The 26,489-nt window shown below is 52.0% G+C and overlaps 2 protein-coding genes across 3 annotated transcripts; both read left to right on the forward strand.

Annotated features, from left to right (window-relative positions):
• The first annotated feature begins 182 nt into the window (after positions 1–182).
• On the forward strand, positions 183–7,109 carry TST (thiosulfate sulfurtransferase). Of its 2 annotated transcripts, XM_058568426.1 has the most exons (3): positions 183–273; positions 906–1,521; positions 6,645–7,109. In XM_058568426.1, exons 2-3 carry the CDS (start codon positions 927–929, stop codon positions 6,941–6,943), a joined length of 894 nt encoding a protein of 297 aa, XP_058424409.1. In that variant the 5' UTR covers positions 183–273; positions 906–926; the 3' UTR covers positions 6,944–7,109. The 2 variants fall into 2 exon arrangements, with proteins under 2 accessions (XP_058424409.1, XP_058424408.1); XM_058568425.1 differs by lacking the exon at positions 183–273 and having other exon boundaries at positions 308–1,521.
• A 6,520-nt stretch (positions 7,110–13,629) lies between these two features.
• Positions 13,630–26,255, forward strand: CIMIP4 (ciliary microtubule inner protein 4). Its single transcript, XM_058568820.1, has 5 exons — positions 13,630–13,651; positions 16,060–16,514; positions 18,200–18,344; positions 25,865–25,975; positions 26,158–26,255. Exons 1-5 carry the CDS (start codon positions 13,630–13,632, stop codon positions 26,253–26,255), a joined length of 831 nt encoding a protein of 276 aa, XP_058424803.1.
• The last annotated feature ends 234 nt before the right edge of the window (positions 26,256–26,489 follow it).

Below are 26,489 nucleotides of genomic sequence, written 5' to 3' on the forward strand. Positions count from 1 at the left end.
ACGCCCGCGCCGCCGAGTCCTGCCGCGCGCCGCCCCCTGCCGCCCCGCGCCCCCGGCGGGTCCCCGGGGGTCTGAGAGGCGCCGCGCGCCGGGGGGCGGCCGGGCGCGGGTGCGGCGGGGCAGGGGCGGCGCGGGGGCGCGGCGGGCGGCGCGCGGTCCCCCCTCGGGCGGCGGCGCGATGGTGTGGGCCGGCCGGGTTGTTGCTGGCTCTGGCTTTGAACTGGCCAACTTCTCCAGCGGGCAGGGCGAGCGCCAGGGCGGCGGCGAGGGCGAGTGAGTGCAGCGGGGTGGGGGCGGCGGCCAGGCGCCGGGCCGCTCGGGATTGGGCCGCCGGCCGGGCCACCTGCGACCCAGGGCGGGGTCCCCGTAACGACAGCGGGGCGGGGTGTCCCGGGAACCCCGGACCCAACTGGGGCAGAAGGCACCGCGCCGGGGCTGGACTTGGGCATTCTGGAGGGGGGCGAGCGCATGCTGCTACGAGGCGGTAGGAGGGTTTGCGAGAGGCGCGGACCCTCCCCCATGCGCCCCTTCCCCTGCTCTCCCAGGAAAGGGGGCTCTAGGCCCAAGAAGCCATCTCCCCCCATCTTGGGCATCTTTTCGCTGCTCTTTTCTGGCAGGATCCCGAGGGCGAATATTGTAGCTTCTAGGGCCAGCCGCCCTCCCAGCCAGCTCCCGGACTAAAACCCTCAGAAGCGCATGCCCCACCCCCTTCTGCGCGGGAGGGCCCCAGGGTGGGGCGGAGCAGGATTTTCTTGGGGAATCTTTGACCCTACCCCACTGCACCCCCCAGCCCCGCGGGGTTGCTGTAAACAAGTGCGGTAGGAAAGAAGCTCCTCCTCCAGGCCCCACTTCGCTGCACACACAGTGTTCATGCCCGTCTCTTTCCCGGTTCCCGTCCGCGCCAGGTGACGCGCAGAGCCGAAACCATGGTTCATCAGGTGCTCTACCGGGCGCTGGTGTCCTCCAAGTGGCTGGCGGAGTCGGTCCGGGCTGGCAAGCTGGGCCCCAGCCTGCGGGTGCTGGACGCGTCCTGGTACTCCCCGGGCACCCGCGAGGCCCGCAAGGAGTACCTGGAGCGCCATGTGCCGGGCGCCTCCTTTTTTGACATAGAGGAGTGCCGGAACACGGCGTCGCCCTACGAGATGATGCTGCCCAGCGAGGCGGGCTTCGCTGACTACGTGGGCCGCCTGGGCGTCAGCAACGACACGCACGTGGTCGTGTATGATGGTGACCACCTGGGCAGCTTCTACGCGCCGCGGGTGTGGTGGATGTTCCGTGTGTTTGGCCACCGCACCGTGTCGGTGCTCAATGGCGGCTTCCGGAACTGGCTGAAGGAAGGCCACCCGGTGACATCTGAGCCGTCATGCCCAGAGCCCGCCGTCTTCAAAGCCACACTGGACCGCTCCCTGCTCAAGACCTACGAGCAGGTGCTGGAGAACCTGGAATCTAAGAGGTTCCAGCTGGTGGATTCTCGTTCCCAGGGGCGGTACCTGGGCACTGAGCCAGAGCCCGATGCAGTAGGTAGGTGTCCCAGTGGGTAGGTGGTCCCTGGGGAGTAATGCTCAATGGAAGGATGGGGAGTAAGGATGGCTGGGACCCTTTCCTGTTTTGCCCTCAGTCCCCCCATGTGGGCCTCAGTCTTTCCATCTGTAAAATGAGAGAGTAGAGCCAAGTCTAAAGGCTTTTTCAGCTCTGATGCATGAGGACCTACGTATGTGTTCCCATAGCTATGTGCTAACAAGCACCTAGCATCTGTATGGGGTGGCATCTGCAGAGGTGACTGGTGACATAGCCACCCACATCCATGCCCAGGCACTAGCTCCCCCACATGCCCAAGGCTCTGTCCATGAGCCAACATGTGCATTGCTGAACAGAAGGACAGCTAGCTTCTCAGGGCCTCTCCAGTTCCCCAGAAACCCTTATAGACATCAACAGTGCCCCTCCCCCAGCACCCCTCCCTCTGCAGCTCTCCTGGGGCCCGCTGATCTTTCCAAACAGCTGCCGCCTGCCTCAGCTATGACAGCAGCTGCCATTTCATGCTAAGCCCTTGACACTGCTCTGTCTCATCTAACAAAGCTTAATATCCCCATTTTAGAGGGGTGAAAACTGAGGCACCAGGACATCAAGTTACTTGCGCAGTCAAGTGGCAGAGTTGGGGTTTGAACCCAGCGCTGCCTAGTTTCAAACGAGTGCTCTAAACCAGGATGCACCACCATTCTGCCCCGCCTCCAGCTCCCAGGGCCAGGAGGAAGCCCCCTCCACTAGGCATCCACAGGGAGATGGCTCCTGAGTCCTCTCCTGGGGACGAAGCAGGGGCCAGGAAGTTTCTACACTGCTGGAGGTGGGAGGAATCTCAGGAGAGGAAATGCTGAGTTCTAGAATCTCCTAACAGAGGACCATAGAGGTCTCACCATTGCTCCTGCTGGTCGCCCTCCAGCCCCTGCCTGGACACTGCTGGTGGCCGAGACCTCACTGCTCTCGGGGCCGCTGGTGGCCTAGGCTGGCCTGAGCCCTCAGGGTGGCCGGCACCTCCTGGGGCAGTGGCTCTGTCCTCAGTCGGGGCCCCTCTGGGGAATCTAACTCCTGTGCAAGATTTTCCTAACTTGTTGAAAAATGTCTCTTCCTTCCTCTGCCTTGAGGGAAAGAACTCTGTGAAAGCTGTTTCCAACACTTAGAACTGGAGGGCCTGAAAGGTCGCCTCATCGCACAGAGGGGAGGAAGGCTCGGGTCAAGGCCACACGGCCAGTTAGCAGCAGAGCCAGGAATGTGCTGGGCTCTACCCTCCCCATTGCGGCTTTTTCCCGGCCCCGTGTTTTCCTTGCCGGGCTTGCTTTCTGAAGCTCTGGAGTTGAAGATTCAAGTTCATTTGGCACCTTCCAGAGACGCCTGGCACTGAACTCCAGCAGCACCCTCCTGGCCTTGGTTCAAGACACCTTCTCTCCTTGGGACTTGGGCAGCCGCTGGGGGGAGGAATGATGGACTTGTTTTGCTAGCTGTTGACCAGCTTACCCGGCAGCAGCCTGAGAATAAGACAAGGGAGGGTTTGCAGATGCCAGGGCCAGTCTCCTCACTCCCATTTTAGAGATGAGCACACTGAGGCTCAGAGAAGGGGACACAGCCTGCTGTGGGGAATGCCTGGTGGAAGCCCGCAGTTCTAAAGCCCCTCCCCCTCCCGTGGTCCTCCACCCACCTCCTCCAGTTCCCATCAGAAGCACCAGGAGCAAGGATCCTGATTTGAGCTCAGCCCCTCCTTTATGGTGGGACCTCAATCTAATTGCTTGGCCTCTCTGGGTTCCCTTATTGTAAAACGAGAAGAGTAAGGGCTGCCCCACCCACCTGGCTGTGTGTATTTCAGGGCAGCAGTGGCTAGAGGGGTGTTTCGAGAAGGGTGAGGACCTGTGCAAAGGCCAGGGTGATCTAGAAAGGCCTGGAGAACGTGGCATTCCCTCCCTCATTCTCTGAGAGGCTCTGCTGGCCTCCCCCACAGGACATTTGGGGGACGCAAAGCACGTGGGGCTCTGCTGAGTCACGGTCCCCAGGTTGTGGTGGCATCTGGGAGGCTCTTTGTGGGCTCTCTGGTCCAGATGTGTGGGAGTGTGGGTGGCAGGCCCTGGGCATCCCTGGAGGGAGTGACCCCCAAGAGGAGCTGGAAGCAGGGCCTTAGAAACCCATAGGGTTTCTTAGGCAAGCAGCTTCCCCTCAGGCCTCCGTTTCGTGCCTCCAGGGCCTGCGGTCATGTGCATGAGGGACGCAAGGTGGGAGAGCAGACCTGAGTCCATGTCCTGCTGTGGCACTGATGTGTGGCCTCTGAACCACCTCTGAACCCTCATCCTCCTCAATAAAGGGAACACCGCTCATCTTACAGGAGCTTTGGGGGAAAGGAGAAAACAGAGGTGGAAGTTGATCTAGCTTGTGTCTTTATCAGCCTTTTTCTCTCTTCCTCCCCCCTCGGGGTCAGTGAGGGTGAAGAGGGAGGATATTGACCCCTAATGAGCACTCTCATTTGCAGAATCCTTTATACACATTCTCCTTGACACCTACAGTGGCTGCAGGGGAGGTTGGAATTGGGCCCGCTCTGCAGGTGGAGAAGAAAGCAGAGACTTCTCCATCGAGGCAGAGGGTCAAGATTTGACCCCAGTCGGCTGGCATCAAAGTGGGGCTGTTTCTCAAGGCCACTGCTGTGAGCAAACACGGGGCCTGGGGAAAGGTCACAGCTCCACGGCCTTGGTGTTGACTCCTGGGGTCACGTGGCCGCTCTGCCTGTCTCTTCCTCCCAGGGCTTGGGGTGGGGGTAGGAGCGGAGCAGCAGAGTGCGAGCTGCCTCCAGGCGCCGGGGTTGGGGGCTGCCCACTGGGGCCACCTGCACTGGATTCCCTGATGTCTTTAGGAGGAAAGCAGGAAACAGATTTTCCTGGCCTTACTTGTAGACCCCACCTGTTAGTGACCTCAGGGATGTTAACTCGCCAACTTGACTGGCATCTCCTTGGCCAAAGCTGGAACACAAAGTCCCAGACCTCTGAGCAGTTGAGGAACAGGAGAGGTCATCTGATCCATCCCCGGCCTCAGCCCCCTTTCCCACGAAGGCTCAGGGGGGCCAAAGAACACAGTCCTTGGGGTCAGACAGACCTGACTTCACTTCACACACCTATGCTGTGTGTCCTGGGGCAAGTTACCTCACCTCTCTGAGCCTGGGCTCCCCATTAGTGCCAGGAGGAGAATCTCCATGGCTTTACGAGGATTGAAGAAGATCAAGTTCTTGAGATGACCCATTGTCTGGGTGCCTGGTGCCAGAGGTTATGAGCATGGTGGCACGCCTGCTGGGGGAGGGAAAGCCGCGAGCTTGCAGCTGAAGCTGGGCTTGGGGGAGGAGTAGCAGGAGCCTCTACTTCTGGTTCGTTGTGTCTTTCCTCCAGTGGCTCTTCTCCAAGGTTCTCCAGGCCAGGTTCATCCAGGCCCTCCCCACGCACAGGCAGTCAGTTTCCGCTCATTTAAATTCTTCAGACAGGCCCCGAGCCCTCGCTGGGTGAACAGGAGGGCTCCACCTCCCGATGCTGGCCCAGTGTGGAAGGCCGGAGTCTGCAGAGACCCCTGACTTCTTCCCTCAGAAGAGGTGCCTTTGATGTAATCAGATGAGCTGTTTCATCGGGGATGGGGGGAAAGAAACAGAACAGCATTCAGAACTCAGCAAACCCTTGTGCTTTTAAATGCACTTAAATCCAGCGCACTGCTGGATGCCAAAACACTTTAAGGCTGGGCTTCTTGGCAAAGAACACCCTTGAAGGCAACAGATCAATTGTTCCTCATTGGTAGGGTCAGCACACATCTGGTCTCAGATAAAAGTTTCCAGACAAAAAGATGAAATCCCAACAGGATTTGGAGAAATTGCTATAATTTTATAAGTTGGGACGTCTGTTCCATCAAAGGAACTCGAGTCATGCCAGCGAATTTCGGAATCCTCTTTGAATTTGGGGTGAGGGGAGAGGGACATTGCTGGCATGATTGCGCATCTACAGTGTGCCCAGGGTCATTAGGGGCTTTTCCCTTCAGTGGCTAACTTCCCTACAGGCCTGTGAGGTAGGTGGGGTTATCTCCCCATTTCACAGATGGGGAAACTGAGGCTCACAGGTGCGGGGCCTGCCTGGCTGCACACTGAGCCAGCCCAGACCCCTATTCCGCTTCCATCCAAGCCTCTCAGGGTTGCTAGGAGGGGCCTGAAGGGCCCACACTGCCCCCATTCTCACCTGCCCCCCAGGGTAGGTGGTGGAGTGGTGGGGGCAACAGCATTGAGCGTGGTCGGGGGGCGGCCTCAGGACTGGGTGCTCTGCTTCTTACGCAGCTCTGACACGCATGGATACTCCATTTTAGCCAGGGGGAAACAGGCTCTGAGAGGTGATGTGACTTGCTATAGGTCACCCTGCTGGTAAGTGGCAGGGCTGGGATTTGAACGTCTGTCTTCTAACACCAGGCCACATGCTCTTTCACAACTGTGTGCTTAACCGGACAATCAGGGGACTTGGTGTGATCCTGGGTCTGTCTTTGCCGCTCCGTGTGGCCTTAGGTGAGCCATTTCCTTCTGCCGAGCCTCAGTGTATTCATCTGTGAAATGGAGCAACATTATATGTAATGAATTACGTGGTTGTCTGTTTCACACCTGTCTTCCTTGCTGGACTGGAACCCCCTGCGAGCCTGGGCTGTGTCTCCCTTTCACCCCTGCCTTCTCAGCAGTGGGCACAACACAGAGTATTGGCGTTAATCGTCTCATTTCCTCTTCTCAACAACCCTGTGAGATAGGTGTGCACCACGGAGCCCATTGTACAGATGAGAACACTGAGGTCAGAGGTGAAGCGATTTGCCTAGGGTAAATGTTAGTAGACAGGTCAGTAAACGGTAGAGCTGAGGCTCCTGCCCCTGTCCTCTCAAGCAGCTGTGATTTTGGACAGTCCTACTTCAAGGCCGGTTTTGGGGGAGGGGACACTTTGTCTGAAGTCGTGAGCACTGAATGTAGGTAGGGCCGGGAATACATGGAGCTCCGAGAAGGGCACAGACGTTCTTGTTATTTGCGAAGCTCTCTCCAGGCCCCGGTCACCCGCACCCCCGTGCCCTTCCTAACCCTGTCCTGCCCTTTGTCCTCTGCCCTCGCCCAGGACTGGACCCGGGCCACATCCGAGGCTCGGTCAACATGCCGTTCATGGACTTCCTGACGGAGGACGGCTTTGAGAAGAGTCCAGAGGAGCTCCGTGCTATGTTCGAGGCCAAGAAGGTAGACCTCGAGCAGCCCCTCATCGCCACCTGCCGGAAGGGTGTCACCGCCTGCCACATTGCCCTGGCCGCCTACCTCTGCGGCAAGCCCGACGTGGCCGTCTATGATGGCTCCTGGTCCGAGTGGTTCCGCCGGGCGCCCCCAGAGACCCGTGTGTCCCAGCGGAAGGGTGGGAAGGCCTGAGCAGTCAGCTCTCCTCCGCTCGCCCCCACTCCCGCCGGCGTAGTGCCCCCTGCGTGACCTGCAGCTGGTTCACACCTCTTCAGCAGAGAAGGGTGACAAGTTTTAGAATTGCTGTGTAAAGCCCCCCTTTTCCCAGCAGCACTGGAATAAACTCGGCCTTTTCTGAGGGGCTGTGTCTGTCTGCCTCTCCCTGGGTCCATCCTTGCCCCATACTTCCGTCTTCTTCTGATTCCTTAGAACCTACCGAGGGAAGAAACCTCTGTAGTAACTCCCAGCTGGAGAAGCCGCACTGTGGACACCACTTGATTATTTAGTTATGACAAAGGAAGCCACCTGTTGTCCCATGTCAGGAGGAGCGTGCTGGGAGCTACCTGGAAGGGGGCCGGGGAAGCCAGAGAGAGGTGAAACCAAGGCTAGCCAGGCACCGAGCCCTCTGCGGTAGGCGCAGCCCTCTGGGTGGGGGGAATAGGACAGGGGGCAGCTGGTCTTCCAAATGCGTGTTCAAAGAGGTGTCACAGAGCGCAGGCCCGGGGGCCTTTCAGAAGCAGGCCAAAGGAAGGTGGCCTCCGTGTTGGGTGCCCTTCCTGGCTCAGAAGAAGCCCCTCTGGGGACCAATGCAGGGAGGGGCTGGAGATGCAGCTTCAGCCCCCGGGGAAGGTCTTAGAGCTCTGGCCGTGTGAACGAGGAAGCCACAGTAGAAGAAAGTAAGCTGGTAGACTGGGCCCATGTGGCTGGACTTCAAGTTTCCCAGAAACAGGCTCTCTAAACCCTCCTTTGGGGCTGCAAGACGATTCCAGGCCCCACCTACTGGCATTCCCTGCTCCCCGCTGTCCAGCCTTCCTGGGTGAAGACAGGGTCCTGGAGGGCAGGGGCCGAGTCTGGCGGTGCTGTGCCCCAGCCTCTAGCCTGGCACTGGGGCAATTAGGGGCTCAGTAAATGCTGAGGAGGCTGGCTTAGGGGCTGTTGGCTTGGGTCGGGGGCTGATGGCCCGTGGGGTCTTCAGTGGAAGAGGGCTAGAGCAGTCTGGACCGCTGTCCCCTCTCCCCTCCATGCAGTCCTCACGCCAGCTTTAGGTCCCCTGCTGGAGCTTTGAGGGGCCAAAGGGCCAGCCTCAGGGTGATGACGACCCCTCCTCCTCCTCTTCCTGCTCCTCCAATCCCAGAGCTCCTTCAGTCAACACCTTTGTTTATCGAGCACCTACTGTGAGTTGGGCCCAGGTGTTGGGGACACGGCAGTGAACACAAGTCACCTCCCTTCTCACATGTGGTTTGCATCCTACTGGAGGAAAGAATAAATGTGTATCTAGTGTGTCAGGTGGTGACAAGTACTACGGGAGGAAAGACCAGGGAATGAAGAGCGGGGGGTGGGTTAGGATGCTTTTATAAAGTATGGTCTGCGAAGGTGAGCAGAGTCCTGAAGGAGGTGAAAAGGCAAGTCATGGGGAAGGAAAGTTGCAGCAGAGGGAACAGCCACGCAAAGGCCCTGAGGCAGGACTGTGCTTGTTGTGGTCACGAAACAGAGGAGGCCAGCGTGGCTGGGGCCAAAGGAGCCATTGGGAGAGTGGGAGGAGCTGAGGTCAGAGAAGGGGGCGGTGTGTCAGCAGGGCCTTGCAGATAAATGGAAGGACTTCAGGTTTTACTCTGGTTGAGGTGGGAAGCTACCGGAAAGTTTTGATTTGAGGGGTGACATGGTCCAACATAGGTTTAACAGGGTCACTTGGCTGCTGAGGTGAGCAAAGACTGTAAGGGGATTTGATGGACAGACTCCAGGGCAATCCCCATGATATCCACTTCTTGATGTCCACACCCTGTGTGGTCCCCTCCCTTGAGTGTGGATGGGACCTGCGACTTGCTTTTAACCAACAAAATGTGGCAGAGGTGATGGGATGCTGTCTTACCTCAGGCTGCTGTAACAAGATGAGTGGCTTAAATGACGTGTTAAGTTCTACAGTCCTGGGGGCTGGAATGTCCAAGATCAAAGTGCCAGCAGATTTGGTTCCAGCGAGAGCTCTCTTCCTAGCTTGCAGACAGCTGCCTTCTCACTGTGTCCTCACACGATGGAGAGAGAGAGAGAGAGCTCTGGTCCCTCTTTCTCTCCTTATGAGGACACAAATCCCGTCATGGAAGCCTCACCCTCATGACCTCATCTAAACCTAATTGCCCCCCAAAGGCCCCACCTCCAAATACCATCCCTTTGGGGGTTGGAGCTTCAGCATATGAATTTTGAGGGGGGCACAGACATTCAGTCCGTAGTAGATGACACTTCTGTGATTACAATACACAAGATTGTAACGCCCGTCTTGTGTGGGTGGCCTCTAGCTGACAGCCAGTGAGAAACTGAGGCCCTCTGTCCAGCAGACCATGAGGAACCGTGTCCTGCCAACAACCACAGGAGCTTGGAAGCAGGTCCCTTCCCTGTCGAGCCTCAGAGAGTGCAGCACCAGCAACTCCGGGATTACAGCCTTCTGTGGCCCCAAAGCGGAGAATCCAGCTAAGCCATACTCATAGAAACTGTGTGGTAACAACTGTGTGTTAAATTACTAAGTGTGTGGCAGTACTGTTATGCAGCAACAGAGAGGACAGAGCAAAAACAGGAGACCAGTGAGGAGGCGAGTGTGTTAACCCAGGCAAGACGTGTTAGTGGTTTGGACCAGGTGCTGGGGGAGATGTGGAGGTGGATGAAGGGGTCCAGTCTAGGGTACTTTAAGGACTTGCTGATGGGTCACTTATGGGGTCAGCTTAGAGTTATAGGTGACATCTCTCTGTGCTAGGCATTTCACAAAAATGACTCCATCCAATCCTCACTCTTACCCTGGGAGATGGGTTATATCTGTTTCACATATGAGGAAAGTTCAGCTAAAGAACGTGGCCAAAGTCACTCTTCTAATAAGTGGCAGGCCCAGACTCTGGGGACGGCTCCAGGTGCATCTTTCCCTCCCCTCCCCACTCCCCTTGACCTATATTTATACCCATAAACACATCCATGCCTTTAATATTTGAGTCCCTTCTAAACTGTTAAACTCCTGCACATCCTTCAAAAGCCAGCTCAAATGGCCCTTCCGTGAGCTCTGCCTCCTTTTCCCTACACAGAACTAATCACTCTCTTTACTTAATCCTTTGTAATCCCAAGCACTTCCTTCCCACTTGATGGCATCTGAGCCCTCTGGGTCTGGCACACAGCCTGGGACGGGGTGAGTGGCCAGGGGACATTTTGAGTGGATGAGAGAGTGAACAACACCTGAAGGCCCCTCTTGCCCCCTCAGTGCTGGCTTGCGCTGGCCTCTGTTCCCTTGGCTGGTGGGCCTATCAGCCCTGAGGTAACAGAGCCCTTTGTATCGTGATTGCCACGGCGATTCCAATGAACAGAGGGGGAGGGCTGCTCCTAGCAACCACCCAGTGGTCTCCACCCTCGGTTCTGCAGTGTGGATCTGCGTTCTTGGGCTTCAGCACACACCAGAGTGGTTCACGGGTTTTCTGAAGTTATGAAAGAGAGTGGAGGGGTGAGGCAGAGACGTGTGAGGTGGGCCAGGGGTCCGCCAGGACACGGGATTTCATCTGCCCTCTCCCCACTCAGAGTTGCTTGTGAGCGAAGAGTACACAGACTGTAGCTGGACCTCCTTTCCCTCCCTCCCTGATTGACGTCTCTTGGGATCTTTGTCTCCAGGTCAGAAACTGGCAGTGAGTCACACGTCTGTTCAGGCCAGTCCAGGCTGCTCTGGACTGGGGGTGGGGAATGGGGACAGGAGCAGAAAGCTCACTTGAAGGAGATACAAGATGTGGGCCTTGGTTTCAGCACCAGTTGGGGAGGTCCTATTTCTTTTCTGAGCCTCAGTTTCTCCATCTGTGAAAGAGGGAGAGTTAATACTTTCTCTGAACACCTGAGTCCTTGTGAGGATAGACTAATCTACCAGATGTGAGAACACTTAACATATGAGCTGTATTAGTTATCTCTTGCTGCGTAACAAATCACCCCCAAACTTAGTGGCTTAAGAACGACATCTATTGTCTCACGGTTCCTATGGGTCAGGAGTACCGATGCCGCTTCAGTGTGTCCTCTGTCTCAGGGACTCTCACAGCGAGGAGCTGCCTGGGGTGTCAGTCGTCTCAAAGCTCAACTAGAGAATCAGTAGATCTGTGAAACTAAGCTCTCTGCCCTGAAGACACCCCACATACAATGGTGTGGCAGACATGGGATAAGAGCTGTAGACATTCCTATTCCAAACTGAGGAAAATGCAGACAGGAAGGAGCCACTGGTCCATAGCAATTCTGAAATCCAGCCAGGCAAGTGTTGGACTTTCCTTGATTTGGTTTCAAGGCCTGGAAATAATTCTCTGTGGCTCTCAGCTCTGACTTATGAACCCTTGCTTCCACTCTCTAAGTATTTTTATTTTATTTTAAACCAAAGGTAGCATGTGTTTGCAGCTGAATAGTTCTCTCAGATTATTTTCTTCCAGTAGAATTTGGGAGTCCACTGGTCCTGTGTCTGTCATTTTGTAGTGTCTCTGTCCCTTTCACTCCAAGCTGGTAGTACTTTTGCTGATAGAGTTTTCTCAAAAATTATAGGAGTTCACTCCACTAGACACTGGGGCTTCTGTTGAGAGACACACCCTTCAGCTTCCTAGAGGCCCTGTCATTCCATTAAGAGCATCTGCAAGCATATCCTTAGCTCTTTAAAGGCACTTCATGTGACTGAATAATACTCTGATCCTTTCATCTTTCTAAAGTTTTAACAAAAGGTTGCACAGTCATGCCTTTGGCTACGTTTTCCTCACCGCTCTGAAGCCATTTCCTAATTTTAGCGCCTTTGGCATCTGGAGAGGTTGAGAATTTCCAAAACCATTGAGTCCTGCCTCCTTGGTGCTTAATAGTCCTTCCTGCAATTTCTCTCTCTCCTCTTCACTTCAAGCAGCAAGAAGATACCAGGGGCCACCTTCAATATTTTCCTTGGAAATCTCCTTCACTAGATCACCCAGCTCATTAATCACATGTTCTGCCTTCCACATACCACAGATGACAGTGTTGCTAAGTTGCTGCCACTACACAACAAGGATGTTTCTTCCTCCAGGTTCTAATAACGTGTTCCTCACTTCCTTCTGTGCCTTTGCTGGAAGCATCCTCCAAGTCCAGATTTCTACTTATTGTCTGTTTAAGACAATTTAGGCTTTTTCTATTATGTTCCTTGAAATCCTTCCAGGCTCCACCTACTGCTTCGTTCCAAAGCCACTCCCTCATTTTTAGGTGTTTGTTACAGCAGCATCCCACTCTTGGTACCAAAATAGATATTAGTTGTCTATTGCTGCTAACAGATTACCGAAAAGCTTAGCAGCTTGAAATTGTGTGCTTAAAAAAAGTATAAATTTATTATCTCACATTTCTATGGGTCAGGATCCTGGGTGTGGCTTAGCTGGGTCCCCTGGTTCAGCATCTCGCACCGGCTGTAATTAACGTGTCAGGTGGGCTGTGTTCTCATATCAAGGCTCAACGGGGGAAGGAGCATTCCCGTGGCAGGATTTATTCAGTCCTTTGAGGACCGTTGGACTAAGGGTCTCTGCTCCTTATGAGCTGTTATCCAGAGGCCACCCTCAGTTCCTTGCCACACGACTCTCCATAGGGCAGCTCAAAACATGGCAGCTGCTGCTGTCAGAGTGTCAAATTAATAGGATGTTTTGCTTGGCAATTTTTCAAGAGAATGAGATTTCTCTGATTCTTAACCCGCTCTGAGCTTACCAGCAGACCAGCTTGCTGGGTGTTCTTAGCCAAGTCACTCTCCCTCTCTGGGCCTCAGTTTCCATGTCTGTAGGATGAAAGAGTTAGATTAGCTAATCTCAGAGATCCCTTCCAACTCTGACTTGCTGTTTCTGTGTTTTCCTTATCACAAAGATGCTTACCACTTAGGTCTAGGTACTAAATATCCATTATACAAGAAATTGTTTTATCTTATTCAATGATAAAATTCACAGAAACCTTAAAAAATGTGATAAAATAAGAGAATATGAATAAGAAAAAGACCACCTAGGAAAAGGAACACAAACCTGAAAGCTGCAGAGGCTTTTGGAGATGCCAAAGCTGCCCTCAAATTTGGCCCAACGGCCTCTCTTCAGAGGGAGGACTGAGGTTACACCAGCGTGGGTTCCTGCTCTCGGCTCTCCCGTGTTGGCCAAGCTGGTTCCCTTCCCTTGACTGGCTAGCTGGTAAAGTGGATGAAATCCTATTTGCAGGGAAGAAAATAGTCACCAGAAGCGGGTGTTTGGGGCCATGCACCCCACAGCCAAGGGCCTACTGGGGGCTCCTGGGGAGTGGCGGGTGGTACAGATGGGAGAGAAGATGGAAAAAAAAGATTGAGAAGGAGGAAGAGGAGCCCAAGGCCCCCAGGCCTTTGAGGCCCTGGTGGTGGGAGTGACCAGGGCTTTCCAGAGAGGACAGAGCCAGCAGATGTCTGGGAGGCAGGCCCAGTGCCACGGGTGATGGGTGGATGGGGCATGGGGCTCCTTGGGGGTGGACAGTGCCAGAGAGTAGGGAAGCAGCAGGCAGGGACCTCTGGTCAGGGGCTGGGCAGATGGCCACGGGCCTCCCTGTTCAGCCCCCGCTCATCCTCTTTCCCGGAGACTCTGTCATCTGAGATGATGGAGCATGTTTCTCTGTCTACAGGACTAAGCTTGGAATCACCTGTCCCGGAGCAAGAGTCGATGGAGCTGGGCCACCGAGCAGGTAAGATGGGCTGACCAGGGCTGAGCAGGAACACACTGAATACACATCAGGGCTTCTGGGGGGACCCCCTGGGGACAGCAGGGAACAGCCCCTTCCCCTCTTCGTCAGTCCTGCTTTGGCCTCCAGACCCACGTGTAGCCTGCCCCCACCTTCCTCGGGGCATTCTGTTTGAAGACAGAAGAAAAAGAGAGGGAAAGGAATATGGCTGAGCCCCTCCATCTGCCAGATCTGGGGATTGGGACCCCACTGCAGTGCCCCTCCTTGGGGGCTCAGAGGGAAAACGGCAGCCCTTCGCGGGCACCAGAAGGGCAGGGCTGTGGGAGCGCACAGCCGGAGCTGGTCTCTGTGGGTGGGAGGTGCCTGTAGGTCATGAGGGAGCCAAGCCCAGGGAGTGGTGCGGCCCAACCGGGCAAAGGTCTGGAAGCGAGAGAGGGAAGGCAGCTGTGGGGGCAGGAGTGGAGAGGCGTGGGGTAGGGGAGGAGGACAGGGCAAGAATAGGGTAGCCAGCTCTAGGTAGGATTGCAGCTCGCTGGGATGATGGTGGAGGGGAGGAAGGAAGGCAAAGGGAAAGGAGGCAAGCTTGGGCTCAGCTTTCTCTGTCCACCACCGTGGGGAAGGGGCTGCAGCCCTCCATGGGTGAGCCAGAGGGGCTTTCCCGGAGCAACACCACTTGGTGACAGCAGAGCAGGAGCCAGTGAGAGTGGAATAAAAACCTCAATGGCCGGCACAGGCTGCCACTTTACAGCAGCCTCCTCTGAAAAAGAAAGCTGGAACAATCTGAATGTCCAGCTGTGGGGCAGCGGCTAACATGCACGGTCTGAAAGGAAAGTTAGGTCTGTATCTGCCTCTGTAAGTAGATCTCCCAGACAGTGTTAACTTTTCTAACAGCGCGTTACAAAGTGATACATAGAATCTGATCTCATTCATAAACAAAAGTGGAGCAAAACTATGTGTCTTTCAAGAGTGTTGGAGGACCCATATAGACGGCTTTGGAGGGAAGCTCACCAAACTCACTTACAGCTGTAACCTGGGGTTGAGGATGTGGTGGGCACGCTGTGAGAGGGGACCGTCTTCTGTATTTTGCACAGTAAGGAAGAATTTGTATAGCGCTTGTGTGTTTTAAGTCACCATGCAGTTCGTTGTAAGATGCACGGTTATTCATGTGTCACTAAGAAAGAGAAAACACTGCTGGTTAGATGGGCCATTGATTGTCAGAGGCAGCCTGATGTCAGAGGTGCCAAGATGAGAAGAAATGACACCTAGAATACATGAGGTGCAGTGTCACTCTGGGTCTGACACCTCTGCAGCCACCTCCTCATTCACTCGCCCACCGATGGACTCAGCCACATCCCGGAAGCACAGGGCTCTCTAGCAGTTGCTGTGGGAGGCCCAGGACTGATGGAGTCGTGGACCCCCTCAATGATCCCCCCCCATCTAGGAGGGGAACTGAGATGGTTTGTAGCTCACAACAATGGAGAAAGGGAAAATTCAGGGTCGTGAGCGATGCGTGGAGCGTGTTGGGAACAGAGCTGTGGAGTTGAGAGGAGGAAGCGTAGGATTTGACTTAGGGAAGAGGAGGGCCTTTTCCAGGTGGCAGGACAGCCTGGGCAAATGCTGGGAGGTGGGACATTCAGGACGTGGGTGGGGAAGAAGCCACAGTCTGTTTGGCTGGAGCCAGGGATGAGTGAAGAGAATGGGGGAGGGGACGTCACAGGTGGGGAGAAGGAGGCCCCTTGGGACTGGGAGTTAGGGCCAGGGGAGGAATGTAGGGGGGAGGAGAGGAGGGTAGAGGTGAGGGTGTGAGAGCCCGGGAGTGGCTGGGATGACAACACCCATTAGCCCGAAGAATAGAGGAGGGAAGTTGGGCTGGGGAGCAGCTCTGCATGGGGAACAAAGACTAGAGCCCAGATCCAGCTCTGGTCCTTTCCAGCTGTGTGACTTGGCCAAGCCAAGGAATGCCCTCTGCCAGCTTCCACGGCTACTGATTTTCTTCACTGGGATGCTGGGGGTGGGGGGCGGTTCAGGGTGGGGAAGGGAACAAACCAAACGGAGCCAGGGACATTAATGCACAGAGAGGTCCAATCCTTTACTCAAGGTCACACAGAGAGGCCTCAAGGCTGGACAGGCTTGGGCTGCAGTTCCTATCGTCAGAAACGATGTGGGTGACCATGTCCCGTGAGACGCTGGGCAGGCTGACTACCTTCTCCCTTTGTCTCTCTCACGATTTCTCATCTATGCTTCTGGGTCCCATGACCTCTCTCTGTCCCCATCCCTTTTCTGCTCTGGATCTCTGGGGCTCTGTGTCTGTCTGCTCCCCCTCCCTGCCCCCATCAAACTGTCTCCCTTCCTGCCCTCCACTTTCCGTGCTTGTATGTCTGTCTCCTCTCCCTCTCTCTCTCCCTGTCCAGGTACAACCACCTTGACCAGGGCCCATCTGAACAACAACAAGGAAGGCCAGCAGGACACGGACCCCTGGAGAACTGCCCGCAGCCCCCTGGGCACCTCCAAATTCAAGCACCAGGCCCCAGTCTCCCTGCAGACATCCCTGTACCGGGGAGGCAGCCCCCTAGGGCAGGCCCACCTGGAGGAGGTCCGGCCCCCACCCCCCTCGGCCATCAGCCGGGACTCCCCCGGGATGGACTCACAACCTGAGTCCCTGAAGAGGTGGGGCTACAGACCCTCCTCGAGGGAGAGCAGGGCTTCCCTCCAAGAGGGGCCTCAGCCATGCGAGGAACTGGAGGAAGGCCCCAACCCAGGGGCCCAGGGCCAGAGGAGCATGAGCCAGAGGAGCAGCATCATTCCTGACAACATTCGCCACAAGTTTGGGAGCAACGTGGTGGACCAGCTGGTCTCAGAGGAGCAGGTGTCAGGGCGGGGCGGGAAGCTATGTATGGAGACCTATAATGAGGACCCCCTAGGCACCTGCTCTTGAGCACAGAGTCCCTGTAATGATATCATTAGAAAGTAGTGTTTACTGAACACCTACTGTGTGCCAGGCACTGTGCACTGTTTAAAGTCTTCACATTTAATGACTCATTTAATCTTCCCAAGGAGGCAGGTACTGTTATTATCCCCATCTTATGGATAAGGGGCCCAAGGCTTAGAGGGGTTAAGTAAGGTCCCCAAACTCACTCAGCTGTGTGGGATGAGGACCCAAACTGGGCCAGCAGATTCTGGAGCCATGGCCCTTAATCACTTTGCAGTTATAAGCATTGTGCTTGAATTAGATGCTTTTAACTTGAACGAGTCTTAAAGGAAGGCCGCATGGAGCAGATGGACAGCATTGACTGGGAATCAGAAGACCTGGGTTTGAATCCTCGCTCTGCCCCTGAATGCTGAGTGCCTTTGGATAAGTTACTTCCCTTTTCTGGGCTTTAGTCTCTACATCTGTAAAACGAGGCAGTTGGGCTAAATCAGGCTGGCAGATACATGGCATGCATACCATAACTCACCTAGCCTGCGTGCATGGCAGACATCACTAATCAATGCCAGCACTTTTCCCCACTGGATACTGTCACTACTGGGCAACTGAAAGTTGAGACAAAACCTATCTGCCATTTCTAGTCAAGTTCTAAGGGTTCTTCCTGCTCTGGTATTCTGAGACATATTTTCAGAGCCCCCATGTCAACCCTCATAGTGACCACATTGTGCACCAGGCCAGGCAGGAATTATTGCTTCCTTTTTAACAGATGGTAAGACCGAGGCTCAGAGAGGTGATACGATCTGCTCAGGGTCACACTAAGCAAGTGCAAGATCCAGGGTCATCAAGGCTGTGGGCCAGGTCCCCTTCCACTTTGTCATCTTAAGGCGTGGTGACCTCGCCCACCTGCTCGTGTGCCCTGCTTGGAGAATCTTGTCCTGAGTGGCTGTCTGGTCACTATCTCTCACTGTCCTTTTCGGCCTCGGGAAGGCATTGTTTCTCTCTTTGGTCATCATTGTCCTAGGTGAATCAAGAGATCTGGTTTTTCTATCCAACTGTGATTCAGATTATGTGTCATCAAGCCAGCAGATATCAGAGCTGGAAGCTACTTTAGAGACCATCCAGTTCCGCCCCCACCTCCATTGTACAAGTAGGGAAACTGAGGCCCAAAGAGGAGCAGAGACTTGCCCAACATCAGCAGCTGGTATATGGCAGAATTGGGACTCGACCCAGGTTTCCTGGCTCCTAGGCCTGGGCTCAGCCACTCTGGGTCTCAGTTTCCCCATTGGTACAAGGAAGGAGTTGGCCCCGATGAAATCCAAGGAGCCACCTCAAGCTGACTTGTGTGGTGCCTCGATTCTAGGAGGCAACCTGGGGCAACCCAGTTCCCTCATTTATAAAATGGTGAGAAAAATATCACCTTGTAAAGACTTCTCCTGATGAGGTACACAGTAGGTGCTCAATGCAGGGAGGAGGTTTTGTGGTCATCCTCATCCCTGATGCCCACATGGGAGGTGGGGTGGTGTGAGGGGGTGGTGAGGGTGGGGGCAGAGGGAGGAGTTAGAGGGGAGACAGGGGCTTGACCCTGCTTCTCTCTCCCTCTATCTTCTCCTTCCCTCCCCCCTCAGGCTCAAAGGGCAATTGGCGAAGCCTTTGAGGGCCAGAAGAGAACAAGCTTGTGGCCCAGCAGGACCCAGAGTCCCGTGCAAACCTCCTCCATCTTTGCAGACTACTACGACCTAGGCTACAACATGCGGTCAAACTTGTTTCAAGGTCAGCCTGGAGGGCAAGGGTGGGGGCCGCGAATACCCGTGGTCCCCAAGGTATTGGGCAGGGAAAGCCCTTTGGGGTGTCCACCCCTTCCTGGACCCTGGTGGGATCTAAGACCCCAAGATGCATCCCGAGGGACGCTCATCTCACGGCCACCAGGGCCTCCTCTCTGCCAGGCCCTGAGCCGAGTGCTGGGGATTTCCAGCCCCCTGGAGAGCCTGTGCCCGCCGTGCAGACCATCCATCCAATTGCTGGTCAGCCTCTCGCTACCCCAGACACCTCTGCTATCCTAATCTGCCAAGAGGAGGCCCGGGCACCCCTGGCCTGGGCACCTTTGGTAACAGTGACAATGTCAGGTTTCCTGGGCTCAAAGCTCAGCTCAGCTACTCACTGGGTGCGGCCGCAGGCAGGACCCTTCCCCTCTCTGAGCCTCAGCAGCCTTCTGGACAATGGGGGTAATAACAACATGGCGCTCATTGGGTCATTGGCAGGACTCTGTGAAGTGTCTCACGGAGGCACCTGGCCTGTGGCTCACAGTGAGAGCTCAGTAGCTAGAAGGCCATTATTTTTCCGTCCCAGAGCCTGGTGGTGGCAGCACCTGGGGAAAGGGTGGGTTGGAGACCTTGACTTCTACGGTGTGTCCTGCCGGTCAGCCAGAGTCCTGTTTGTTTGGGGGGAGTACTGTTCCCCCCAATTCACAGGACCTTTCAAAAGTAGGAGGTGGATCTGAAGCTCACATCTGGGTTTTTCTCCTGCCTCCAAAGTCCCAGAGTCTTTCCCCAGCACCAGGTCACTTCCTTAGCTGTGACCCTGTTCCCAAGGGTTCAACAGATTGCTCTGATGAGAGTCCACAGCCAGCATGCGGGGGCTTCTCTGCCCTCACGTTCCAGTTTGGCCTCATTGCAAATGGTCAAGTCTTTCTGGTCCCCTTCCTTCCTCCCACCTCAGTCCAGGCCTTCTCCAGTGTCCCCAGGGCCTGGCAAACCTCACCTGGCTCAGATCCCTGTCACCCGAGGAACCAGACAGCCACTAGAACTTTCTGGGTTTCTCTTTGAGCTTGGAGAAGGGGTGGTGCTCGGGAAGGGAAGAGAGAATACAGCTCAGATTGTTGTCTGTTCTGGGCCTCAGGAATTGGCCTTCCACTTGTCTCTTTCACAATTACCACCAAATAGTTGTTGCATACAACCTTATATGGTAATGTCTACAAAAATGTAGAAGAATAATGTAAAAAAAAATCTGTGTACTCTGTACCTGTCATCCAGCCTGAGAAACACGACTGCGCCGGAGGTGTGCTGGAACCAGCTCTGCCCAGCTGCCACCAGCTCACAAGAGCTGACTGTTCAATTTTCCTGAACTGATTGGCATCGCAGTGCTATCTTACAATCGGCCACGGTAGTATTTGCACTCCAGAAATTGGCGAGCCCTACAAACTAGAGTGTTACCTTTAGCACAGTACTGTCAGCGTGCCTCACCTGCATCCCTCGCTGTTCCCACCCACCCAGGTTTGCCTTTGTGCTCACTGCTCCAGGTTGCTGAGGCCCCTGTGGTTGAACGGGAATCAGAGAGGAAGCAGGCTAGGTGGGGGAGGCCACTGCAAGCTGAGATGGGAAGCCAGGGAGAGTCTTCAGCAGGAGAATGGCATTGTTGGACTTAGTTAAAGGATCATGCCAGTTGCTGTATTGAGAACAGATGTCAGGGAGCTGGGGCAGAAACAGAGACCAGTGAGGAGGTGACTGCAAAAATCCAGGCAGGACAGATGATGGTGCCTTGGTTTAGGGAGCAGGGTTGTGCACTGTACAACTCTGGAGGGCACCATTGTGCAATATGGTGGCCCAGGGAGGTAATGGTGAAGGTGGCCTGATGTAGTAGGATTCTGGGTATTTGTGTAAGGTAGAGAGATCAGGATAGGCTAATGAATGGATTGGGGTGTGTGAGAGAGGAATTAAGGTTGATGTCGAGGTTGTTGACCTGAACGACTGGAAGGATGGAATTGCTATTTCCTGAGATAGAGCAGGTTCCCAGAGGAGTGGGTTGAAGACATCCTTTGTCATGCTGAGTCATAAGGATAATCTTTTGTATAGTCTACTAAAATATTTAGTTCTGCTTTTCACAGTTCTGCTTTTACGTCTTTAATCCACCTGGAGTTGATTTCAGTTTTTAGTGTGAAGCAGGGATTCATTTTCAATTCCTCCTTTATGTGGATTACCCATTGTCTCAGTACCTTTCATTGAACAGTCCCATCTTTTCCCCCAGTGACCAGCAGGGGTACCTGTGTTTATCCATCAGGTTTCCATGTGTGCACGGATCAGCTTCCGGGTTCTCTATTCTGCCCATTGGTCTAATATTACACTTTTAATTCCAAGGTATTATAAGTCATCTGATAGGGGTTGGGCAATCTCCTCATACCTCCTCCTCCCCCACCAGCTAACATCATGGCTATTCTAGATCCTTCACTCTTCCATATAAATTCTAGGATCAACTTGTCAATTTCCATGAAAAACCCTGTTGGGATTATGAATGAGAGTACATTGAATCTACAGCTCAATTTAGGGGCAGTTGTCAGTTTTACGATAACAAGTTTTCCAATCCATGAATATGGTATACAGCTCCATTAATTTAAATCTTCTTTCAATATCTGTCAATAACATTTTGCAAATTTCTCTATAAAGATTATGTAGTTTTTTGTGAGCTTTATTTAAGAGAACCTCTTACTTTTTTGCTGCTTCTTGCAAATGGTATCTTTTTAAAAATTACATTTTCTAACTCTGTTGCTTATATAAATAGGGGCAATTTTGATTTTTGTACATAAACCTTGTGTCTGGAAGCCTGACTCAGCTCGCCTATTAATTCCAATAATTTGTCTGTAGATTCTTTGGAGCTTCTTTTTAATAATAATAATGGCTACATTTATGCATAGTATGTAACACATACCCAGGCACTGCTCTAAGTACTTTATATACATTTTAATTTTCCCAAGGACCTTATGCAGTAAGTGCTATAATTCCCCTCCTTTTTTTGATAGAAAACAATCGAGGCATGGAAATGTTAAATAACTTGCTTAAAGCCACACAGCTAGGAATGGTCAGAGTTGGGATTTGAACTCTGGCAGCCTGGGGCCATGGTTCACATTATTAACCACTAGGCTCTTCCCTGCTTTATACCATCTGTCCTGGCTGACCTGTCCAGGACAATGCTGCATGTAAGTGGGGAAAGTGGGTATCTTTATCTCAATCTTGATTCTAAAACTTCACCATTAAATATAATATTTTAAAAAGAATTTTGAAGATATCTTTTATCAGATTAAGGAGAGTTCCCTTTATTTCAGTTTGCATGTTTATATTTTAAAAATTATGGGGGCCGGCCTGGTGGCATAGTGGTTAAGTTTGCGCACTCCACTTCGGCGGTCCAGGGTTCGCCGGTTCAGATCCCAGGTGCAGACCTCCACGCTGCTCATCAAGCCATGCTGTTGCGGCATCCCACATACCAAATAAAGGAAGGTTGGCACAGATGTTAGCTCAGGGCCAATCTTCCTCACACACACACAGAATATATATGAATGGCTGTTGAGTGTCATTAACTATTTATACAGCTGTTATTTACGTGATCTTGTGATTTTTTTCCTTTGCTCTGTTGATGGCAAATTATATTAACTGATTTTCTAATATTAAACCAAACTTGTATTCCTGCATTTAAACCAGTGTAGATGCACTATCTTTTTAAATTATGAAACCTACCATCCACGTGGAGGAGTGTATAGAACCTACATGGCCAATTTAAAGAATGATAAATAATCAGTAGCCGTGTGCCACCTCCCTGGTTAAGGTGGGGCTGTACAGGAACCTCGGGGGCCCCTCTCGTACTTCTCCCAACCACATCACCTGACTTCTGGCTTTTGTTAATATCTCTCAGCTTTTCTTTCTAGTGTTAACCCCAAGTAGGAACCCCTAAGCAACGTTAAATAGACCGGTCAGGGCTGACCTCTTAGAGCAGGTGACGTTTGAGTAAAGACCTGAAGGAGGGGAGCAGGTGAGCCTGTGGATTGCCCGGGGAGGAGCGGACGGCCGGAGGCACCATGTTGAGGACGCTGGCTCTTCCTGGCCTTTTTACTGGTAGCCGTTGCAGGATTGTGGACAGAGGAGTGACTTATGTTTCAAAGGATCCATCTGGCTGTTGTGTTGAGACTGGACAGAACGGAGTGGAGCACGTGCAAAAGCAGGAGAGGAGTGAGGAGGATCAGACCAGGGGTAGGATTTAAAGGACTCCATGCTGATCCTCTCTCCACTAGCCCACACCTGGTCCACAGAAACAGCCAGGCTCCCTCCCACCTGTGGGAGTTTGGCTGGCCCAAGTGCACTCTCTCTGCCCTATCAATCTCAGGCTAATGCCTTTTGTTCCAAGCTTTGATGTCCCCCAAACTCTCAGGCTTTATATCAAGCTCCCCAAGGGACCCCACTGAGGCCCCTTTAATTAGATTTAATGTGAGAGGTGGGCACCTCACTTTGGGGAAGCGCATAACAAGCCAAAGAAATCCTCTTAAAACTTCCTAGCCAGTTTCCCAAATCTGATCATCTTATACCCTCCATGTGGGTAACTTTTTCTGACATTTTAAGATGCCTATTTTAAATTTCAACCCAGAGGAGTCTGCCTCACAGCTCACTTGGGTATCTGATCTCTGTCACACTTACAGCTTCAGTCCAAATTTCTAACTTAACGTTCTGTGATGTAAGCATTTAAAGCCATAAATACCAAACACCATAAAAATTGCTTTAAAAGAGTGGATTTCTAGATCGATGGCATTGTCGTTAGAGAACACAGCCTGTAATGATTTCAGTCCTTGAAACTGCTGCGACTTGCTTTCTAGCCCAGCAGACGGTCAATTTTTGTAGATGATTAATACGTTCTTGAAAATCATCTCTTGGGTTCAGGAGTCTGGGTTTGTCTAATACAGTAGGCTTGTTAATTATTTCTATACAAATCTTCTAATTCCTTGTTAATATTCCTTGCTGAATCTATTAATTACTAAAAGATGTACCTTTAAGTCTTTCCCTAGGATAGCAGATTTGTCAATTTCTCCTTGCAGCTCTGTTGATTTTGCTTTACTTGTTTCGAGATTATTCCAATGCAGCAAGTTTAGAATTATTACATCACCTGAATGAATGGCAGTCATTTTTATTTCTCATAGTGCCTTTGCCTTACGGTCTATTTTGTCTGATATTAATATGCTGGGACCAGATTGCTTTTGGTCAGTATATATTTTTTTCTGTACTTCCACGTTCATCCTCTCTGTGTCCTTTTTTTTTTTTTTTAAATATGCTTTGAATATTACATATCTGGAAAATATTTTCTGTTGTCTGATCCTCTGTTCTTTTAATCAATGGGTTTGGTCCATTTATATTTATTTTAATTACTAATATATTTGGATTGATTCCTAGGACCTTATTTTGTGTTTTCTGTTTGTGCTGCTTTTTCTATGCTGCTTTTTTCTCCTTTTTTTCTTATTTTGGATTTGAGTTAGCTTTCTTTTTTCCCCCAGTTTTTGTCCGTACTCTTCCTATTCTTTGAGTGGCTACCTTTTGACATCTTTACATGCAGAGTTAACACATTCTCCAGTTCATCAAGGGATTTCAGCTTTCCTGAACAGAATAAGGATGATGGAAGGCTTCAACTTTATTCTCCCCACCCCCTTCTTGGCTTCCATGTGACTATCTTACAGAATTTTAATTCTACATAAGCAAAGTAGTTTAAGCTGTGGATTGTGGAGCTACCTGGTCTTAGTTTGAGTCCTGGACCTTTCACTTAGCAGCTGTGTGATTTTAAACATGTGACAACCTTTCTGTGCTTCAGTGACTTCAACAGTAAGATGGAGATAATAATCACACTGCTTCTTAGGGGTGCTGAGAAGATTCAATGTGTAAGCTCTGTAAAGCTCTGAGAACTATGCTTACCACATGGCAAATCTTCAAAAATGGTTAGCTATCACTGTCATCATTATTGTACCCCCAAAATTAGACATTGATGCTGTTATTACAACTGACATATATTTAGACACTCAAGTTTTCCATATTTTTTGCCTACCATTCCTTCTTGTATCTCAGATCCTCCTTCTGGGATCATTTTTTTCTTTCTGAAGTATGTTGTTTAGAGATTTTTTTGGTGAGATTCTTTTATTGGTAAATTTTAGGCTCAGAAAAGTCTTTATTTCATCCTTATTCTTGGAAACAATTATTGTCTACATTTCTAGATTGATGATGGTTTTCTGTCAGCATTTTGATGACATTAATTCATTTCCTTCTGGCTCTAATGGTTAATCAAACCCATCGTTATTCTTTGTAAGTAATCTGTCTTTTCTCTGTGGCTACTGCTATGATTTCTTTGTCTCTGCTGATCTAAATTTTACTTGGATATACTTACGTAACGAATTCTTTTGACTTATGCTGATTGGGGAATTATGATTCTTGAATCTAAGGATTCATATATTTCATCAATTCTGGAAAGATTCCAGCCATTATCTTTTCAAATATTGCCTCTCCCCATTTTCTCTAGTCTCTCCTTCAGAACTCCAGGGAGACATAGGTTAGACCTACTTACTGAACCTTCATTTTAACAGCTTTTTCATATTTTCTTCTTCTTGCTGTTCTAGTTAATTTCTTTAGATGTATCTTTCAGTTTACCATTTTTTCTCAGCTATATCTAATCAGCTGTCCATCAAATTTGTTTTTAAATGTTATGATGTCAATTTTCAAACTGAAAAAGAAAAGTAGAGAGAATAGTTTAATAAATACATGTTGTACTCATCACCCAGCTTCAACAATTATTAATATGTGGCCAATCTTGTTTCATCTTTTCTCTCACCCACCCATCCACCCTTGCCCCAGATTATTTTGAAGCAAATCCCAGGCTTCTTATCTTCCGTTGAATTTACCTTTCAATTATTATATGTTTCATTTCTGAAATTCCATTTGCTTCTTTTACCAATCTGTCTGTTTTTTCTGGGTAGTGTCTTCTTCTTTGCTTATCCTTTTATTCTCTCTTTCATGACTTCAAACATTAAATATACTTATTTTATATTCTGCAATTGATCATTCAAATCCTTGCTGCCTTTTGAGATTTGGTCCTCTGATGTTTCTGCTGACTCTTGAGCATGGTAAGTTATTTCCTTGTGTGTGTTTAACTTTACACATAGAGATAAGTTTTTTGAAAGTACAGGTATTCATTACCACACGCCAGATGCTCCAATGAATGTCCAATAATGTAACTTTGCCAATATTGCAAGATAATTTATTCCTTTGGATAGCTAAAGAGACCAAAGCTCTGAGAGGTTAAAAATTTGTCTGAGTCCACACTGTCCATCAATGACAGAGCTGGGGTTTGAGCCAGGCCTGCCTTCTGCTGCCTTCCCCTCCCACTCCTGCCCTCCCACCAGCCACCATCCGTAGCGGAAACTGGCACCCAGTTACGCACCCTAGAGCACGTGACCTCCGCTGACTTGGGGCGTCTGGGGATTTCTCCATGGGGTTCCACAGGGCCCTCCCAGGAGACGAAGAGCCTTATGAAAGCCTCCTACACCCCAGAGGTGATCGAGAAATCGGTGAGGGACATAGAGCACTGGCACGGCAGGAAGACAGATGACCTGGGTAGGTGGGGAGCTGGGGGTGTGGGAGGCGGGCGCTCCCCTCCCTGGGCAGGCTGTGCTGGCCCCAAGGTCCAGAGAGAAGCCAGAGCAGCAGCGAGAGCCCTGGGGTGGGTCGCCGCTGGGGCCCGGGCCCTGCAGAGGTCCTGCGGGTGATCGTGCTGGCTCCTTCCCCGCTCCCTGCAGGACGGTGGCACCAGAAAAACGCTATGAACAGGAACTTGCAGAAAGCGCTGGAGGAGAAATACGGAGAAAGGAGCAAGAGCAGGAGCTCGAAGTACTAGATCCGACCCAGAAGAGATGCCCTCCACTCAGCAGAGTGCTGACAATAAAGAAAGGCGGCGTCGGAGCCTCTGCTCCCTGCTTGGGGCCTCTCCTTCCGTCAGGCCACGCCACAGGGCTGTACTGCAGAGACCAGGGAGGGAGGACGGAAGCCCTGAGAGCCCAAGCTCTCCCCCAGACCTTCCCCCAGACACACCCCCACCTCCCACCCCCACACACCTGCACACTCCCCCACC

The sequence above is a fragment of the Diceros bicornis genome, chromosome 25, assembly GCF_020826845.1.
Source record: "Diceros bicornis minor isolate mBicDic1 chromosome 25, mDicBic1.mat.cur, whole genome shotgun sequence".
In the NCBI taxonomy this organism is placed as follows: domain Eukaryota; kingdom Metazoa; phylum Chordata; class Mammalia; order Perissodactyla; family Rhinocerotidae; genus Diceros; species Diceros bicornis.